At 33.9% G+C, this 22,234-nt stretch overlaps 1 protein-coding gene across 1 annotated transcript; it reads right to left on the bottom strand.

Moving 5' to 3' along the window:
- Nucleotides 1-9,215: 9,215 nt before the first annotated feature.
- Nucleotides 9,216-21,930, bottom strand: LOC142861600 (acyl-coenzyme A diphosphatase NUDT19-like). The gene is made up of 2 exons (XM_075993743.1): nucleotides 21,858-21,930; nucleotides 9,216-10,967 (listed from the first exon to the last, which is right to left on the bottom strand). Exons 1-2 carry the CDS (start codon nucleotides 21,928-21,930, stop codon nucleotides 10,258-10,260), a joined length of 783 nt encoding a protein of 260 aa, XP_075849858.1. The 3' UTR covers nucleotides 9,216-10,257.
- Between the last annotated feature and the right edge of the window lie 304 nt (nucleotides 21,931-22,234).

Here is a 22,234-nt window from a genome sequence, read left to right on the forward strand (position 1 = left end):
AAGAGGGCCCTTTTGTATAGAAGTCTTGAGATGATCATTTTGAATGTAATTATACAACACATGGGCTAGAGCCAACATATAGACACCCTGCTTACTAAAATGAAAACTGATATTCATTTCATTCATTCTTTAATAATAAGCAACATTTTATAAGAGCTCTGAAACATGATTTAGATACAGAAGTATGCATCCCTACAGCCCAGCAGTTGCTAAACATTGAATAATTCTGTGCTGGTTGACAAATTGGCACTACTCCCTAAGTGTGCTGTCACTTCCACAACCTGTGTATGACCTCCCCTCCCCTTGCTCATCAGTCAGCAACGGAAGAATCAATGCCTGGACTAGCAGGACCCTTCATGATCCTGGTGTCATTCCCATTCTAAGTGGTCTATACCAGACCTGATGCTATTTTGAATTTTACCTTGGAAAACAGGAAATAAAAATGAAATGTTGTCCTTTTAAACTCACTCTCCAGTGCATGCCACTAGTATGCATTACTGTATATCAAAGTTATGCATAAGTTATGTGAAATCCCAGAGGAAATATTAAAAACATAATGTATGCCTTGCACTTTTCGCATATATCACCTCGTGCAGTTCTAAAAGGACCCCTCCAGCTGGGCTGGGTTTCACATTCAGGAGCTGAGGGTTGAGCTGAGCAAGTTTGACGATGGATGCTGTGGTAGGCACCTGCTTCCTTTGCTCCTGCCCTGCTCATTGTTTATCTCAGTGAACAATGGATTGTGCGGTGCCATTCCCAGCCCTTAAATAATGCAAAGTTGTGAAGCAGACCTCCACATTTTCTCCTGAGGGTCTGTGTTACGTGCAAGTGAATGTCACCAGTTGATGACAATAGCTTAGATTTCTTAAGGCACAATGGGCATGAAAATATGAAAAGAATGGATAACTAGAATCTCAGCATTTATGTACTACTCCACAACTGAATACATAAATCATTTTATAAAACATGAATATTAAATCATTAGTGTGCAAGTGCATTAAGTAGTAGCATAAATGGACAGCTTTTGAAGGGTAGAAAGAATATAAACAATTAGATATCACATGACTCACTATTAATCAATATAAACTGATTTGAAAATTTTCCCACCAAAAATGTTTTCTACTTCTGTATATTTTTGTCCTTTATAATGAGATACTTAGAGAACATGCATACGCTAACATTGGTATAAGAACCATAATTTTGTATTTATTTGTTTACCACTTGTTCTACATAGATTCCAAATAAATACTGACCCCTCACAGTCTCATACAATCAGTCTCCAAGCCCTTTGAGCTTCATACAAATATTCTAGCTAATGCTCTAAAACTTTTGCCATACTTTGATTATTTATTAATGCATTCCACAGAACTGGAATGTAAATTTCCAATATCTATCTAACCAAATCATGCCCATTCATCAACACTCAGTATGAATGTCACTTCGTTACAGAGTCTCCATTGCTACTTGTAGGCCAGAGACACCTCTCTCTTACATTCTGCATTTTGTGACTACCTCCACTCAGGTACTTACCACATTTAGCTGGGCAGTGTTAATTGAGTCTATTTCACATCATCCCTATTAAAACACAAGCAATGTCAAGCTTGGAAACGAGTCATTACAAATTTGTACAAGGCAATAGCGCATTGCATAATGCTATGCTCAGAACAGGTATTTAATAAATAATTAATAAACAGAGCACTAACAATATTACTTGGCCGCAGTTAAGTGCCAATCATTTCATATTTTAGTTCTGTAAAAAACATATTAAATGTTTGCTCTATCGGATTATAGCACAGGCCATGACATACCTAATGGCTCTGCTTGCTATAAAAGTCCTTAAATTGCTATTATATTTAACACTGACTATGAAAGGTAGTGAGATATTAATAATAAACCAAAGGGGCAATTGGACAAACACAATTAAGGCAGTATTAAGACATTCAGTTAAGTATGTTGTACAATATTAGTTTACTTTTCCTTCCCATTTGTGAACTCATTATCTTAAACTTTTAGAAGAATACTGGCTTATTTTATAAGACAGAATGAAATAGTTTATAGATTTAATTATGCATCACCAGCTGCAGGGTTCTCCAGGTTCTTTAACAGGTGAGGTAATACATTTATAAAAAATAAATTATTTTGATTAAAATTTCATGAAATTATTAGAAGTAGCTCTCTCCATAAATTCAATTCTTATAGTGGGTTATCTAAAATATAATTGCTATCTTGAACTTGGAGTGCATTTTACACAAGACTGAACAGAGAGGGGAAATATGGGAAAATAGAGCTTTGTTATAAAAATATTGGTTTTATAAATAAATAAATGACTCCAATATTAATCTTGATCCATTGATGGGTACTGTTGGACATTATAATATCCTATCACTGTGGTGTTCCCTAAAAGACACTATTTCACAAAGGGATTGATATGGTAGTTAATAGCCTATTAAATGAGAATAATTTAATTTTGCTTTTCCTTGACTCATAATTTTCTTTCCAGCCCAATCAGAGATTCTTCTTTGCTTTTACAACCATTATTCTCAGTTTTTCTTCCTCTCTTTGTTGGTTCCTTTCCCTCTTCATTCTCCATACTAATGCATGTTATATGGAATTACAGTATATATCATATGCAATATACATATGGAATTCAAAATAAATATACAGATTTATGTATCCATATATAGAATAAGTAGTGACTGAATTCATTCAATTAACATCCTATACCTTTGAGGAAACCCCATTCAGGATATTATTATTAGAAAGACATACCCCATTGAGAAGTTTCTAGGTTGCTCAAGGATTTGTACTATTTTGTAAATTCTGTAGAAGAAGTTGTTGTGTATGCATAAACACACACACATACAAATGTATATGTACATACATATATTAAATTGTTACATTTTAATATTTACTGAACTAAAATAGGAGTCTCCATGTCTATATTTTGTTCTCAATTTATTCATATTTACTATTCAAGGAAAAAAAGAGCCATTCATCTATAATGAGGCAATGTGTCAATGGATCCATATTTAACAAAAACTATTAAACACTATCCTTTTTAGTTTGAGAATATTTACAGTAAATAGTCCTTCATTTTAAGATATAGAAAAGTATATAATTGGCAACGGGGTAACCACTAAGGAAATCTAGAAATATCTATAAACCAAGTGCTTATGGAAAACTACATACCTAGAAATAATTCCTAAAGAACAAAAATAATAAATAAATAAATAAACCAACACCTTGACCTGAACCCATATAAAATTCTGCAAAACAATAAAAAGGAAAAAAAGAAAAAAATGCAGAGATATAGTAATTTTAATAGTAGTACATAAATGAAATAAATGTTAGAAAGCATCTGATTTGCATTCAATCAAAATTGTTAAATATACTCTAGAAAGCAAAAGATGAAAATGAGAGGATATAGTTTTATTTTGTATTCTAAGATAAAAAGGGAGATTACTCTGTTTATAAAATTGCAAAAAAATAAAGATACAATTATAGAATTAAAATCTGTTTGAAGCAATAAAATGTAAAATTGATATCAAAGGGAAAATTAAGTTAGTGATGTATAGAGCACACTTGAGAAGCTCCTTCCAGGATTTATTGGCCTAAAAGATGAATGGAGCAGTGAAAAATATATAAGAGATATGTACATATAATGAAAAGCCAAGATTAGGATAATAATTAAATTCATAAGAACGAGATTAGGAAAAGATAAAAAATAATATTAATGTAATTATAGATTATGGCAATAAAAATTATGTTTTGGAAAGTAGAGAATAAGAAAATAATGTGAGTTTCTCCATTTTTCTATGCCTACATTTTAAATGTTATTAAAAATAGATTCTAATGCATTTTTGAAAACTAACACAAATTAGAAGTAAAGACAAATTACTTCTGAAAAAATAATTCATATAAAAGGATGGAAAACAAAGGATAAGCATAAGTGAGGGCCCATGAAAGGATTTATTTACAAATTTCATATGCAATTTTGTAAAGATTTCATATAAAATATGTGCATCCATTTTAACAGAAACACATACATACGTTTTTATTTATATGTGTGTATTTGTGTTTGGAATGTGGGTGTGAGCATATGTGTGTTTAATAAAAGAAAAATAAAACATACTTTAATGACCACAAAAAGGGACAGAATTGGTTTGATCTCAACAGGTATGTCAGTAGGAAAGATACTAAGACTAAGGCATGTTTTATGTCAATCCATTCAATAAGTGTTTATAAAATGTCTGATATTTATCTGACACTGCACTAGGGCACTGAGCATAAAATGATGAAATGAATAGATAGGTCATATCTCTATCATACTCCCATCTCATTTGCAAGATAAGCAAGCAATAATGCTTACACAGAGTGTCTGTTTTTGTGAGATCATTTAAGGCTGGGAAATAGTGCAGAAGCCTCTAGATCAGACCACAGCACAGCGACTAGATAAAGTGCAGGTGTCCTTTTAGAAGAGACACGTTCCTGCTTTGTGGCTACCTCCATAAAGGCATAGTTCTAGAGATCTAATAAGTAACAACTCTAAATAATTTACTTTGCTGAGGAAAAATTAGAAGGCTCTGGAAATTAGCAAAGTATAAATTCAGAATTCCACTCTTGCATATGCTGCTTACACATATTCAGTCATAGACATACTAAAACAAATAGTTTAATTCTGGAAGTTATACCCCCATTGCTGCTATTTCTATAGCTTACACTAGAAGGCAGTAGAATTTGTAGTTAGCATATGCAGAAAAACAAATGCAATTCTTTATAGCAATTTTCACTAAATTCTGCCTTCTTAAAGTTATGGCCTCACATCCTATGAGGCAAATGACAATCCAACAAAGATACATCTTTGAAGGACACAGATTAAAATCAGCCAAGAGAAGAAACACCTAGGACAGAGTCCAGCAGAGTAGCAGATTGAGAGCTTTCAATTTTCCTTTTCCTACATGACTATACATATGGAGTATTGCCAACCAGTAAGGCTCACCTGAGCTTCGCTGTCCAAAGTTTTTATTGGCACTCCATCACATAGGCATGAGTGATTGCCTACATGGCTTCTTTCTATTTCCAGCCCCTCTGGAGGTCAACTTATACCGTGGGACCTGGTGCCCCTGTATCACAGTGTTGGTGTGGTTCAGAGCCTTCACTCCAAATATCACTGTTACTATCTGGCTGGCCCAAAGGACTCAGACAAACAAAGGTGCTCTTATCAGGCACAATGTTCCAGGGGCATAAAGTTTTCTCCCAGAAGTCAAGGTCAAAGCCCAGACTTATTTTGGGACAAAGCGAGAAAAAATTTTTTGCTATACGATATCTATTTTCATTTAAGTATCAGAATAAAATTTATGTGAAAAATTAATATTAGGGGACTTGTCCATTGTCCACATAGTTGGAATGTAACATTCAGAAATTCGATTTTGAGTGGTTTTCTCTGTTTGTTTTGTTTTCAGAAGATTCTTTAAAAAGACTAATTTGATCACTCCCAACATCATGACACAAAAATATCTTTGAAATAGGGCTTTAAACTTTAATTATCATAGAAACTTTTTAAAAAATTAATATTAAAAATAAACCCATTTTCAAGCGGCTATTCCACAGCTAAAGCTCAATGAATATTAAACCAATTCCTTTTTGAAATTCTAGAATAGAAAATGTGCGTAAAACATTCTTTTGAAGATATCTAAATTTAAAATAGCCAACTTTTAAAAGTCAGGTTTTAACAGTAGTTTTCCTGTTTCTGGGACCTCATAAGCCAAGTTGTTCTTTTTTATTCTCCCTCAGTAGGAATGGACATTTTATGACTACATCATAAGCCATCAACGGTATAGGGTTATAATGGAAATGCTGACATAATCTTAACTATAATAGGGAAATCTGCATCACTGTAATCTCTTAGCTGTTTAAGGGCAATACAATCCAGTGCTAAAGACATTATCTGATATTTTGGCAAGTGGGGAGGACAGTAATCTTGTTCAAAAAAGCAGAATTTGATTGTCTCTGAGATACCTCTAGAGATACATAAACATTCTGTGCTTTCACGTATGCGTATTCCATTCGTTTGAAAGGAAATGAAAACTTTCCCATTCATTCTTCACAGTTCTTTCTTCCTACTTCAAAATTGGCCTCAGAGATAACAGGAAGGGGCTCTCACCCCTCATTTATTCAGAAGTAACCAACCCAATCTCAAATAAGAACTATGAATACTGAGATACAAAACAAGCAACCACACATTACAGAATCATCACAACATGTCAGTTTCAAACGCAAGTCTGATTGGTTCTATATTCATACTATATCCAAGTAGGATTTATCTTCACCTCAGACTTTTTTTATCTACTTGTACTATAGTTATTTCTATCTTGTCTGTGTGATCACCAGGTTGTGAGTTTTTTTGAGGGCAGAGGTTATTTATTAATCATCTATTTGTCTTCCACAGGGGAAAGTATGTGCTTTGAAAATTTTAAGTAATGCTTCTAAAATATGATTATTAATCTTTAAAAATAGATACTCTAAAATATCATTTCTTTTTTATAGACAATCTGTGTAAATCACACATCAATATAGAATCTATATGCTCTCTTTCTGTTGTTAGAAATGTTTGGGTTTTCAAAAATGATTGTGATGTTTTTCCAGCATTCTGCTGTTTTATATCAGCTGTTGTTACCAATCAAAATGATGAGATCTAGTTTTGCCTAGTACCATGTTCTGAGTACACGGAACTTACTAATTATGTCCACAAATGCATATTTTACTCAATTTTTAGTAAAAAAAAAAAAACCTTAATATTCCATCGTTACGTATTTACATTTTTATCTTCTTTTTAAAAAATAGGAGATTACATTATTGAACATGGACTACTTATACAACATAACTATATTACTGATGTTGTTTTTGATCAGAATTTATTCCAAGACACATTAGTAGTGACATCAATACATTTACAGGTTGGTGGCTTCTAGAATTCTTTTCTGATACTAATGGTTTCTCTAAGATTGTGCTAAAAGTTATTGTCTAAAAACTTTAGTTAGGCAGAGTAGGTTTCAATAAGTGACTGTTGAATTTTACTAAAGCAATTGCATACTTTTTAAATAAATAATGATGATGACCAAGCTTGTTGATCTTACAACACCAATATTCAGTCTTTCTTCATTCATTGTTTCTTTTTGATTTAAACGCCTGTGAGGAGAAAGGTATGGGGATAGGCACTAATAGAAGGTAACTCATGAGCATTAAAATTCTTTTCTCACAAGGGGAGATGTTGAGATGGTGAAGGTTTTGTGTTTAGGGGAATGTATGCCTGCAATGTCCAGAAGGTTGTGTCAGGCATGATGCAGAGCCTGCACTTGCTCAAGGACAGCATAGAAGGAGGATTGGAAAAAAATCCGCAGAAGATGAATTGAACACTAGCAGATTATTCAAAAGAGTTACACTCAGAAAGCACTTCATTGTGAGGGAGGAGGTGATGCTGCAAAATGACACAGAAACAGGTATTTCTGATATTCACTTTAGCTATATATTTGTTAAACAAATTCACTTTTTTTTTTTCTTTTCAAGGAAAACATAGAGAAAGCAGAGTAGAGTGAGGATACTACTTAATAGCACCTGTAAACCCAAACTAATAAGTATGGTTGAGTCTTCTCTGCATGGGATCAGAAGTTTCAGGTTTATACTAGACAAGAGTCCTTCCCCTTCTACCTGCCTGAGAAAATGAAGCTGCCTATTGCACCAAGATCAGATTTATTCTTACAGATTGTTTCCTAGGCCTCTAAATGACTCCTAGAATCTTAGCATCCTTTGGGAACTTAAAGGAAATCAAATCCTTACTATTTTATCCCAAAGTACCTGAGAAACAATTGTCCAGTTTTAAACAAATTCTGTGACAGGGAATTTACCACTATGAGGCGAAAGTCATTTTATTTTGAAATAATTTAAATTGTCAAAAAATTTACCCTGTTCTAAACCATGATTCACAATTCCATTATTGCGACTCACTAGGCATTTTCTTGTCTCAAGGACATACAGCGAATGACTCTTCTTCCTTCCATTCAGAAGCCCTTATGATTAACCTGACAGCAACCTATCACCCTCACTGATTACTGCAGCTAATAAGGCAGGCTAGGTGGCGTTCACTCCCTCATTTACTCTCTGACATACATTTTGCTTTTGAATTTTCAAATTCAGTTTAAACTTCTTTTACAAGAGTACAGTAGCTATGTTTTATAGCCAGGAAATTATATATATATATATATAAATGTGGACCCTGTAATTACATGATGACACTTGTTTTTTTAGAATTCTCTTTTCCAAACTACTGAAATTATTATAGAATATTAAGGTAAATTTGAATCCTTACACTAGCATCAATTCATTCATTTACATAGTTATTAATCCATCTGTTTACTCAACTAGAAATCACTGAACCCTCAAAGATTTCATATTTTAGTGGGAGATAGTAACAAAAAGCAAAGTTGTATCATAATATAATGTATTCTGTGTTAGAGATATGCTCACAGATGCATATAAGCAGCACATCTAATATATTTATTACTCCTTTGAGCTTTACATAATATATACTTTCAACTTTTCATCTTGAAATGATTTTAGACTTATAGAAAAATTGCAAAAATAGCACAGGGAGTTCCTATACCGCCTTCATCTAGTTTTTCCTAATGTACAACCATGGTACTGTTACCAAATTTTAGAGATTACAATTGGTACAATACTACTTACTAAAGTATGGGCCTTATTTAGATGTTATAAATTTTTTTAATGAAAAATTCATCTTTTATTGTTACAGTAGGCAGTCTAGAATCAAACCTTATACAGTCAACTCTCCACATCCATAGCTTCTGCATCTATGGATTCAAACAATCACAAGTCAAAAATAGTTAGGGAAAAAAACAATAAAAATAGCAATACAACAATAAAATTAAAACAAAAAAAATCAATACAGTGTAACAACTATTTATAAATCACTTACATTGTATTAGATATTATAAGTAATCTAGTGATGATTTAAATTATATGGGAGGATGTGCGTAGGATATATGCAAATACTATGACTTTTTTTTTTTTTTTTTTTTTTTTTTTTTTTTTTTTAATTTATCATTGGCTTTATTTTGTAGATAGGAAAACTAAGGTGCTACACGAAAATGAAATCCATTGTACAATGTATAACATAAGTCAGAGATCTTGAAACAGAATTAGAATCTATCATTTCCCACCTTTAGTCAATAAACTTTATTCATCTTTAAAGGAGGTAAAAAATTACTCATATTAAACATGCTGAAAATAAACATCACTAATTAAACATTACACCTCTCTTACCTCTTTTCATTCATTAACACTCTGGAGTAGAAATAATAATGGTTTTTGTTATGGCTTCATTATTTCTTTAAAATATTTATTACAACAAATTTCATTTGGGAAACATAATAAGTAATGCCATTGGATTTTAAAAATAATTGAATCTTAATCATTAAGCTAAAGACATAGCAAGAAAACAAGACATTATTACTTGAAGGTTGTCTCAGTCTACTGTTCGCTCCCTAATCAGACACCCTTAAACCAATTCCAATAGAAAGTCTAAGAAATTCATGGATCGATCTCCAAAGCACCTCAGGGAAAGTGCTAATACACTTAGAACAACAGTTAGAACAACAATGGTAAAAGGACATCTTATTTAAACTTTTGAAATAATAAAACAATATAGCAGGCCGGGCACCATGGCTCACGCCTGTAATCCTAGCACTCTGGGAGGCCGAGGCGGGAGGATCGGTTGAGCTCAGGGGTTCCAGACCAGCCTGAGCAAGAGCGAGACCCCGTCTCTACTAAAAACAGAAAAATTAGCCAGGTGCGGTGGCGCATGCCTGTAGTCCCAGCTACTCTACTCGGGAGGCTGAGGCAGGAGGATCTCTTGGGCCCAGGAGTGTGAGGCTGCAGTGAGCTATGATGACGCCATGGCACTCTAGCCCAGGTGACAGAGTAAGACTCTGTCTCAAACAAACAAAAAAAGCCATATAGCAGTGGGAACCCTTGTGAAATTTTTTTGTTTTGGTAACAAGATCATTTATACTTTATAAACTTTATACTTGTGGCACACTGTAAGGTTAAAAGAATACAATAAGCAAGAGAGCTCCATAAAACACCCGAAGTAAGAAACAACCTTTATAGGCACAAAGTTCCAAGGTTTCAGGAAAATGTAGTCACCCTTCCTTACTCATTAGGACACTGCAAGTAGGCACCCTACAAACGGCTTGCTCCTACTACGTAGTTCTTAGGGTAAATGTGTTTATTCTCTGATGAAATAGTCACGTGGAGATTATAGAGATATTTGTTGTACATCACTATTCGGTGAAATTTCTTGCCTTCCTTCATGATTTCTTCAGTCTTTTTTTCAGTAGACAAAACCTCTTCTAATGAGTCTGCATCTTCTACGTACAGCTCATCGCCTGGTAAAAGCTGGAGCATCCCATCAGCTGTCACCAATGTCACCGGCAGCCACCTTTCCAGCCCTTCTAATGCACCATCCAAACAAAACTTGTGCAAGTCAGACAGAGAGGCGAAGTTTTCAAGTCGTCTTAATTCGTAGAACTGCGGGGGTGCCAACCAAATCTCTTTTGACAGGAAACTGTGAGTCGCCTCAGATGGAGAGAGCCACTGGCAGCCCACCACCTCGGCCGCGTCGGGGAGGACGGGCGGCGGCTCGCGCAGGCAGCACAGGAAGAAGGCGGTGTCGAAGCGGCGCGAGAGGCCGCGCGAGAAGGGGGTGCGCCAGCCGCCCCAGGCGTGCAGCGCCCAGACGTCGGGCGCGCAGTCCAGGTGCGCGCACAGGTGCAGGAAGCGGCGCGCGTCCCGGCGCACGCGCTCGCGCCAGGCGTCCAGGCCGGGCGGCGGGTCGAGGGCGCGGCCGGGCGCGGGCGCGGGCGCCGGCGGGGCGCCCCTCAATACTATGACTTTTTAATTTTTAATTTTATTATTTCAGCATATTACAGGGGTACAAATGTCTAGGTTACATATATTGCCTTGTTCCCACCTGAGTCAGAGCTTGAAGCATGTTCATCCTCCAGACAGTGCACACTGCATCCATTAGGTGTTTATATAGCCACCCCCACCATCTTCCCGACTCCTGATGAATGTTAGTACTACATGTGCACTTAAGTGTTGATCAGTTAATACCAATTTGATGGTGAGTGCATGTGGTACTTGCTTTTCCATTCTTGAGATACTTCACTTAGTAGAATGGGTTCCAGCTCTACCCAGGGTAATACAAGTGCGAGATCACTATTGTTTTTGTGGTTGAGTAGTACTCCATGAGATATATATATATATATATATATATATATATATCTATCACATTTTATTAATCCATTCATGTATTGGTGGGGACTTAGGTTGATTCCACATCTTTGCAATTATGAATTGTGCTATTATGAACATTCTAGTGCAAGTGTCTTTTTTATAGAATGACTTTTGTTTCTTTGGGTAGATGCCCAGTAATGGGACTGCTGAAGCTAATGGTAATTCTACTTGTAGCTCTTTCAGGTATCTCCATATTACTTTCCACAGAGGTTGAACTAGTTTGCAGTCCCACCAGCAGTGTAGGAGTGTTCCTATCTCTCCACATCCATGACAACATTTATTGTTTTGGGACTTTTTGATAAAGGCCATTCTCACTAGAGATAAGTGATATCTCATTGTGGTTTTGATTTACATTTCCTTGATGATTAGAGAAGTTGAGCATTTTTTCATGTTTGTTGTCAAAGATAATTTTTATTCATTTGGGTCATAAGAACATCATAAAATATTTGTCCAAGTTCACCTATGACTTTTGCTTTTCTGAAACTATTATTTTATGACTCCATGTTAATGTCTTCATTTTTCGTCCAAATCTTGTGCACATTTGAAATCAGCTAAATGTTACCTCAATTACTGTTTTTGGTCATATTCCTTTATATTTTTGTTCTTACACAAAATTTTTACTTTCACAAGGAAAACAGCAGTATGATAACTTCCTGAACTAAACTCCTTAAATCATCTTGACTTTACAATTTCAGAACATGGAGAGGAATCTTTTTCTCTATGCTATATCAAATCTGTTTTCTATAATGTAAACAATATATCTGTCTAGAGTGTTTTAGATGACAAAGATGCTGCCATGTTCTGCCATACAGTTATGGGGTATGCTGACAGAGGTAAGAGAAGCAGAACTTTTTCAGTTACAATGATTAATGAAATGGGAATGACCAAAAAAAGGACAGAATAAGAAATAAAAGTAGCCAAAGACACATAATAGAGACAACTTACATCTGGTCAATGGTATACTTATTAGGAAAATTTCAACATTGCTCTGAACTAGTTCAATTATTTTTGAAAACTACAAAATGTAAGTCAATCCAGATGACAACTTATTGTACTATAGTTTAAAACTACATTATAAGCAGACCAAACATAAGTGATGTTTATAGTATTTATTGACTTTTTTTTATTTTGGACACATCCCATTTATTTTTATGGTAAAATAGAAATATGCTTTATGGGATAAAATTACTTCCACCTTTATGACCTGAAATATTTAACAAAATGTAGTTGTTGTTGCTGTTGTTGTTGCTGCTATTTTATTGGGAAACCTAGAGATTATAGGTATGTTGACAGAACTAATTCCTCAAGCATTGCAATCATATGAAAAAATATATACTTTTATTAACAACTAAAAGAAACAGTATTTTGGTTCTTAAAAAGCACGGAGGGCTATCTGATTACTTTGATTTACTTTTCTTACAAAATTATATGTTGGCTCTTTTGTTTCATATGTGATATAACCAATTGCATATGAAGGAACTCCTTAATATATTCACTTAAAAAGACACAATGGCCACATGCTAAGTAAAAGCATTATCTTCTAATATGTGACTAAGGATTTTACACTATGACTGTTAAGTTGTATTTCCTTCAAATTTTAAACTCAGTTAAATTTCTGGTGTAGTTTGACATCTTGTTCTGGCTGTACAAATGGAGATTCCATTTCTTGTTACACTTTAAACTTTCATACTGTTTTTGATCATCAAATAAATTTGTAATGATGGCAGAAGAAAATGTCCAGATATTATGCTGCTTCTCCAAGAATTGCCTTTCAAGTGCTAACTATCAAAAGAGAAGAAAGTGTAATGTGGACAAAATTATTTTCAAAACCCTGTCCTCTATTCTACAGAGAATATAAATTTCAGAAATGTGACTTCCCAAACATCTGCTGCATAACCAGGCGAGGCTGGCCAGAGTTCTTACGAGTCCTCTAGCTGCCAAAAGTGCCCTATGTGTGGGAGGAACGGCTGGCTACCAAACTGGAACGGATCAGAAAGGAGGGCAGAGTAGAGCAGGTTCAGGAAAGGCAGCAACATGGGAGAGGGAAGGAGGCCAAGTTCTCTCCGAATCACCTACGTGTGTCCATTTGCTTTGTAACTGCAGTGTGGTTTATTTCAGTTCAGAGTGGGAATTACAACGCAAGAGATGCTTAGAAATGACACTTCATCTCAATGGAAAATAAAATTAGCTACAGATGGTGAGGATCTGCTCGTCTTCTATTACCTGGAGTTATAAAGGTGGTAGTTTATCACTGAATCACCTTACTTGGCTGTAGTCATACAAATCGCAGTGGGGGATTTTAATGTTTTAGGCAATTACTCCTCTCATCCCCTAATCCTTCAAATTGTTTCTAGAATAAAAATTCTATTATCATAGCAAGAAAATATGAATGTGTTGAATCAGTGTTGAGAAATTAAAACAAAAACTCTCTGAGTTTTTAATTTTTAAAAAATACATATAGATTGAGAGGGAAAACACAACACTTTTATTGAATCTACAAAAATTCAGTAAATATTTTCAGTGCAAAGATAAATGATTGATAATGTACTGCTTGCAAGATTAAAGAAAAAATATATTGTGTCAAGTCATAGCACTTGCAGACAGAAGAAACATGGTGGAAGTCAGGAATATTTTATTTCTTTTGCTATTTTGTTTCATTTTTCCTTAAATGAAATAAAATATTTAAGTATAAAATAATCCAAACATATAGAAAACATATAATATCAGAAACACATGTAATCACCATTTATTAAATGTTTTAATTTCCATAGTGGATGAAATCATATGTTGTGTGTGCATGTATATATGAAAAATATTGTATAACTTTCTATTAAAGTAATGATGTAATACTGTTGAAATATTAAATTTTAATTTAGTTAACTTATTAAAATTATTAATTTTAATTTGTTGCTATAATCTTTAGTAACAAATATTATTTATATATTTTCACATAAAATATATTGTAACATATTACAATATATTTTAGTTGTATTAAAATATATTGTTCAAAGCAATGATTTTCCATATGACAGGGTCGAATTCTAGTAAGCCTCCTCTTCCCAGTTGCATATTGCTGACTTGTGTCCTCACATGGTGGCAGGAACACTAGCAAGCTCTCTGGCCTCTTCTTACATGGACACTAAAATTACTGATTAAGGTTCCACCTCCATGACTTAATTATATCCCAAAAACCCAACATTCAGGTGCCATCCTTTGGGAATTAGGGTTTCAACATATAAATTTGAGGGGAGCACAAATATTCAGAACATTGTAAACAGGAAATCAAGCATTCATATGTTAAAACCATAAAGAGAAATGAATTGAGGTGAGATTTACAGTCACTAGAGCTTTTTACTTTCAAGGTACTTTGAACTTGAGTTGCACAGCAGAGAAGCTAAACAAAAAGTGGCCACCTAGAATTTATAGTAAAAAGAGGAGTTTATATTGAAGTACAAATATAAAAGGGATAGGGATAGAAACAAGAAAGAGTGTAAGAATCCCATGAGAAATGCTGAAATCTCTAATACATTCATTTGGATTCCCAGAAGTAAAAGGGAGAGAGAATAAATAAAAAAGTAATATTTCCAGTAATACTAGTCCTGAGTTTTTCAAAGCAGGAAAAACCATACATCCACAAATTAATTAGAGATTCCCTATAGCCCCAAATGGGATAAATACATCACAGTAAAATTACTAAAAATTATTTTAAAATATTGTTGCCTTAGTGAGAGAAAAAGAGACGCAGTATGTTTAAACTACATTAATAAGACTAATAACCAACTGTTCAAAAATTTAGTGATGAAAGATGAAAACACAATAGTAGAACAGGTTAAAATGTTAATTGCAAAGATGTGGAAATGTAAAAAAAATTGAAAAGGCAAAAATTTAATATGAACATAATAATTTGTTAAATGAAAACATAGTAGAATTTTAAAAAATTAGAAAAAAATTAGCCCTGTGTGGTGGTGTGTGCTTGTAGGCCCAGCTACTCAAAAGGAGGCTGAGGCAGGAGGCTTGCTTGAGCCCAGGAGTTTGAGGTTGCTGTGAGCTAGGCTGATGCCATGGCACTCTACTCAGGGCAAGAGAGTGACACTCTGTCTCAAAAAAAAAAAAATAAAAAAATAAGAATAGTTAATAAAAACAATAAACAAAAATGATAAAACTGAAACCTAGAAAAATAGTGGAAGGAAATTTTTTTCTAAAGATTAAGAATAATATCATGACTATTCTACTATAAAAATATCTTAAAGTTGTATATTAGTAATACGATTAAAAAACTAACCTTTGGAGAAGATAGTATTGTATTGATATATATTTAGATATTCTTTGAATATTATTAAAAATAATAAAACAGCATTATATCATTAATTTGATGGAAGCAATTTAAAAAAAACATAGATCTTCTAATCTGGATTAATAAACTAAGATTACCCTAATCACATCTGATGCACTTTTACAATGGTAAGGTTTTGTTTTCCAGAATTTTATGACCAAAGACATGTGCTATAAATCTATGGACAGATAATGTTTTTCTCATAACAAGTCTAATAAAGTTGGGTGTATTAGTATTGAAGTTTACAAAGTGTATTAAACTGTGGAGTAACTGTGAGTATGTTCTTAGTGGGAGATTAAATAATGTTCTTCCAAAAGACTTCATGTAAACTGAGCACAGAAATAGAAAGTAGCAATAATATACCTGGTTCCCTTTCCCCTATAACTACATAAATTACTGGAGGCAAAGGTCTCAGCGTCAGTGACTGAATGCAATTGTGCCAGGGTCTCAGATTTTCCCCTTTAGCATCTCCTTGATCTGGGCTCAGAACTCAAGCCGCCACTGATATTGCCAAGTACCTATAGTAATATTCTGGAACAACCTAGACCCGTGTTAAGATGTCCGTTACCTCACAACTCTCAACATAAAACAGAAAATGCTCTTTTAATTTAAACTATGCAAATCCTGAAGACAGTAACAAAATTAATCCTAAAGAATCATAGGAATGATTGATTAAAAAACTAACCTTTGGAAAAGATAGTATTGTATTGATATATATATTTAGATATTCTTTGAATATTATTAAAAATTAATAAAACATAAACTGTAACCCAGCCACAAAAATAAAAATAAAAATAAAAATTAATAAAACAGCATTATATCATTAATTTGATGGAAGCAATTAAACAAAAACATAGATCTTCTAATCTGGATTAATAAACTAAGATTACCCTAATCACATCTGATGCACTTTTACAATGGTAAGGTTTTGTTTTCCAGAATTTTATGACGAAAGACATGTGCTATAGATTGTATCACAGGAGTACAATTATAGAAGCTGAAATATAATAGATATTGTGATGATATATGCTGAAATGTCTCCTAAGAAAATTATTTTTTCCTACTAAGAAAGTCTTTATTTGACAAATTGTGGATGCTAAATGAGAGAGAGAGAAAGAGAGGAGAGAGAGAGAAAGAGAGAGAGAGAGGGGTAGGGAAAAGCATATAAACTTGAAGACAGAAAAATCTGGTGGTTTCTCATTGTTTAGACATTGATCACTAACTTAGGATTCACTGACTGACAAGTGTATACTTGAAGAGTCTGCAAATTTTTCTGTGCCAAGACTCTAATGAAGACCTTTAAATCCAAAGAAATTTATTTAGAGGTAATATATCCCACTACATTTCCCATTTCTGAGGAATTGGAGTCCAAACTTGAGTGACTTACTCAAAATCACAGTTGGCTAGTGGCAAAGTTGGGATATAAATCACATACCCAATTAAGTTCTAAGAGATCATTTAAAAATAATGATCAGGGGTGCAGAAATTTGGAAAGCTGAAAGGAATCCAAACTCTCAAATGCCAAATGGCTTAGGTAACAAAAACTTTTCCCAAAGTTCAGCATAGAATGCTTAAAAGTGTGATTTTCTTAGGGAAAAAAAAAAAAACATGGTGGTTTCCTATTATAGTGACTTACTATGACATTGTGAAATGAAATCTATTCCTAATGTGCCCTGAATTTGCATATGCAGTGGTTCTCCTCTACTGCCATGGCCCATTTTATGAGCTTTCTTTCGCGTGCAGAGCTAAAATTCTGAATTCTCATTTACTTGAGGCTAAAAATTAATGACTTTGGTTCAATTGCAGAGTAGGCTAGTGAGGTTAGAAATTGAAATCTTTATTTAAGATACTGATTTTTTCCCTTCCAAGTTTCAAAAAGCAATAAAGTGCCTTTATCTATTTTCTCTCTGTGGGTTAGCAACTACAATTCAATAGCAATAGAAATACTACAGAGCTACATTGTGAAGTTGAGGTCCCTCTTCTAAAATTTTCCTCCTAACTTTATTCCTTTTACTTCCTTTACTGTTGTTTGCTAACATAATAATAGGTGCTTAAAGTGCCTTACTTTTCCCTGGAATTATGATATATTCAGTCATCTCTGTGGCAGTTGTAAATGATGAAAGGAAAACATTGGTGGAATATTTGAAATGTAAATTATAAATATGTAGTTCTTACAGAAACACAATACCAAATAAATGCATGAATAATAAAAGCAAACTGTATGCAGTAACTTTTATAATATAAATTTTGCCACATTATAAACCAGAAAAAAAAAACTATACTCTCGATAAATTTATTTTATTTCTCAAACTATTTTTATATATCTATTAAGAATATGGTTAGTAATGTGCCTATTGCCTTGAAGGTCATGAAGGTGGTTGTGTGAAGTCTGTGAAGATAACAGTATCTAATTCTGCACTCTGAATATAGTAGGCTCTAAATGAGCCAGTTCTCCGCAGGATAATGACCTTCAAATCCTTGAATCTTTTCCTGCTACCTACTGAGGCTTCTCCTACCTCAGATAGTGTCCTGAAGGAAATATAAATAAAGGACACAGCATTTAAAAATCACTTTCTTATTAATAACTAGTATGGGCTTTCTGCCTAGTCATTTTGCAGTCCTCCCATGTGTTTGTGGGGGGATAATTTTTGAGTTACTTGGGGCCTTTTTACTTAGACTTGAAGAAGGCCTGTGATGCCTTCCTGAGGCTTGTGTTCAATGTCCACCCTTATTTCAACTTTTGACCTTCAAAGAGGAAATCTTCTAAATGAGAATACTAAACAAGAGAAGGTACAAAATAATTATTTGAATTACAAAAGCTTTTAATGTCAGCTCCTTCTTCCAAAACCCAAGAATGCTCCAGCACCTTGGCAGAGGTGAGTCTTAGCCATAACCTTGTCAGAGGCCCCCATGTTGGAAGCTGAGGAAGTGGGTGGGGGCAAGAGGATGCACTGTGCTTCCTCCGATGTTAGAGCCTGTGGTCAGGAGGTAGCAAAGCATGGACATGTTATTGATGCTAGCACACAGCCCGATAAGTCAACCAACTGAATGTATTATAGTAAAATATAGGTATTGATCATACTTGAAAATAGTTGCTAATAAAACATGAGCATATTTTAGATTTATTTGTGTAGTATAAATCTTTACTTCCCAGATTATAGAGTCTAAAAATCAAACTCTGATGTGAGCCATTTGTTTTCTTTAATTAAGTAAAGTTTTAGAATTGAAAACAAGATTCCATCATGAGTCTGATTTGTCTGTTGATCCTGTTTAAAAAACTTACATATATATGAAATTATCTGCTTTGAACTATAAACTTTATAGGAAATTACTACATGTCAATCCATTTTCCTAAATTTTTGCTAGAAATATTTGCCAATAGAACAATATTGAGTATATTGTATTTCAGAAAACCTAAAGTAGCATTAGGTCTCTTAACAACAAGGGTGAGAAAAAAGTTCAGAATCTAGATTTATTATAAAACTCAAAATTATTAACCTTTTGTTTGTTTGTTTTACTGTCTTCTTACACACATATTACAGTATATTGATTAATCTTTATCAACCATACTACGTTTTGCTCTCCCTTTCATTTCCAATAGTAATATTTTGGCTGTATTTTCATTTCATCCTTATCATTATTGTTTTATGTTACCACAATAATTAATTTGATCTATCCTTTAATATTTTGTTTACATTTTATTGAACATTGTAGTTTTTCCTGTGGATCAGCTCATTGAATATGTTTTTTTGTGTGAGCATATAGACCCTCAGAAATATATAGATATAATATATAATTCTTATAGTTTTATAAATGTGATTAAATTCACATAAGTAAATTTAGCATTATACATTTTAGAAATTCTAAACTTAGCTTTAGAAAGTCTATAAAAATAAAACCCAGAATAGCCTGTGCTGGCATTGATCAGTCTCAATTTTTAAATTAGCAGGTGTTGTTTTCATTTTGAGTACTGAACACTTGAATGTTCCTTGATTGAAGTCATGTGAAAACCTGGTTTGATACTCTTGAAATGCAAGTAAACATTGAGAGAGAGAGAGAGAGAGAGAGAGAGAGAGAGAGAGAGAGAGATCCAGAGACAGAGACAGATTTCATACATATTCTCCTTGGGTTGATTCTCCTTTCTAGTTATGAGAGCCTATCTACAGTTAAAGGTTTGAAAATTAAATATTAGATACATGTTTTGGTAGTCCAAATTTCTCCACTAAAAACTGATTCTTTGCTTTATGTAAAATCATTAAAAGAAAGAGAGAATTTGAGGTGTGCCTAAAATCTATAAAAGCATATTTATTTCTAATAATTCATTAATAGTTCCTAGTACAGTAGACTTTATTTAGGCCTAAATAGAATCTTTTGATGGAAACCATTTCTTATGACAGAATAAGTAGGGATGATTTTTAGAACTCTATCCTAAGGAGAAAACCAGATATTTCAACAACAATTTGTGTATAATTGTGTCTATTACGTAGTGATTTTTATAAGAATATACAATTAAATCCAAAAATAGATGGAAATAACTAGATCTTTCAGCACTTAGTATTTGGTGGGCACTGTTATAAATGTTTTTCATTCATTAACTCATTCATATATCAATCCTTGAGGTAGATGCTCACATTTTATTGCTAAGAAAACTGGAGAACAAAAGTGTTAGACAATTTTTGCAAACTAATAACAGAGCCATGTTCAAATGCAAGACATCCCCCTTCATATTTAGCACAATAAGAAATACATTCAATTGTTACAGTATATCTGTTTGATGGGAGTATATTTTAAAGGTAGCATTTACAAAGAATACAGTATTTTAATAATAATAGAATATATTTAATACTGAGGATTAGAAACTATATATATAGTATAATCGATATAAAGATGCATATGCATACATATATGGGTATATATAGAATGCATAAAGATAACCAAAAGAGGTATTAATGTCATAAGCCAAGACAAGGCTTACGGAATTCCACTCCAATGGAGTGAAATAATCTCTCTCCTTGCTTCTATTCCTGAACCAATTTCCGGAGCCAAAACACATCTCTTGTAGGAGAATTTGGGCTCCCTTGAGGAAGGTCTCTGAGACGACTCAGCAAATGTACAGAAACGTGATTCATCTAGACCTTTGCTCAAAGAGACCTATGATGAATTATGCAAGGATCTTTAAAGTGAATTAAATGTAATACTCGAGGGGCATAAATCGCCATTGTGGCTTCAAAGTAAGGGTATGACCAAATCAGGGATGAATGAATTCTTAAACCAAATTCATTTCACAGTGGATCTGATTGATGTATCCATTTGATTGCTATTTCATGAGTTTCCAAAAGGATATTCAGGATGAAATAACTAATCTCTGACAAAATCTGCACATTTCACTATTATTGTTGTTTTGCAGAGTAAGAACTATCACAGAAGGAAAGACAAATGAAAGCCCTAGAAATTGTTTTCCTACCACACAACCAAATGGAAAAAATCTAATTCAATACTCTTTCCCTTGTAAAATGGCAGAGATTAATGCAATCCTTAAAAGTTTAAAAGATACTGAAGCAGTGGTCACCATTACATCACCGTATAATTGTCCAATACTGACTGTGCAAAAAACCAGTGTGACCATAGTAGATAATAGCGGACTGTTGCAAACATATGCAGTGGAGGACACAACTGTGGCTGTTCCATCAACTGTATTATCTTTACCATGAGAGAGAAACACAGCCTCAGGTATGTTTAATGCAATTATCGATCTGAGAAATGCATTCCTTTCAATACTGCCATCTCAGGAGGAACAGAAGTAGTATCTCAGCACATGAGACACATTACCACATATATATTCCCGCTCCTGTCTAAAATACTCTGAAGAGATTTTGATTTTTAGATGTTCCAGAACATAATTTGTATTCTTTTTCCTCTTTTTATTAATACATAATAACCATGCAAATTTATGAGGTACCTGTGATGTTTTAATACATGCATACAATGTGTAATTATCAAATCAGAGCATTCAGAATATTCATCACCTCAAACATTTAACGTTTTTTTTGTGTTGTGTTCTCTTCTAGCTGCTTTGAAATACACAATAAATTTGGCTAGGCATACAGGAATTTGCAGTGGGAGTATGGACCATAGGGGATCTCTCACTTACCTTTTTCCCACAATGGGAAGTTCCTCTTGGCTGCAAGCTGATCCCTGGCTGGCTGTTTCACCTCCCTTTCCATCCATGCCTCAAAGGTTCCTTGTCACTTCCCAGCTGAATTCTAGGGTTCTCTCTCAGGCACTCTGTTCAAGGGTGAAGTTATCTACTCTCTGTTTTGGTCCTTCTTTGTGGAGAAGGGAAGTGTCAAGTGCCTCTACTCAGGCATCCTGAGTCCCCCAGTCACTACGTTCTTACACAAGTAAACTTTGAAACAGAACTGGCAAACATCAGTCTCTTGATTGGCATTTTCATTACTCTTAGTTTAAGGAACAGTCCATCCCTTTGCACATGGAGACTCCCCATATGTGTATTCTAAGTTGATCATA

This window comes from Microcebus murinus, chromosome 17 (genome assembly GCF_040939455.1).
Source record: "Microcebus murinus isolate Inina chromosome 17, M.murinus_Inina_mat1.0, whole genome shotgun sequence".
Lineage (NCBI taxonomy): Eukaryota > Metazoa > Chordata > Mammalia > Primates > Cheirogaleidae > Microcebus > Microcebus murinus.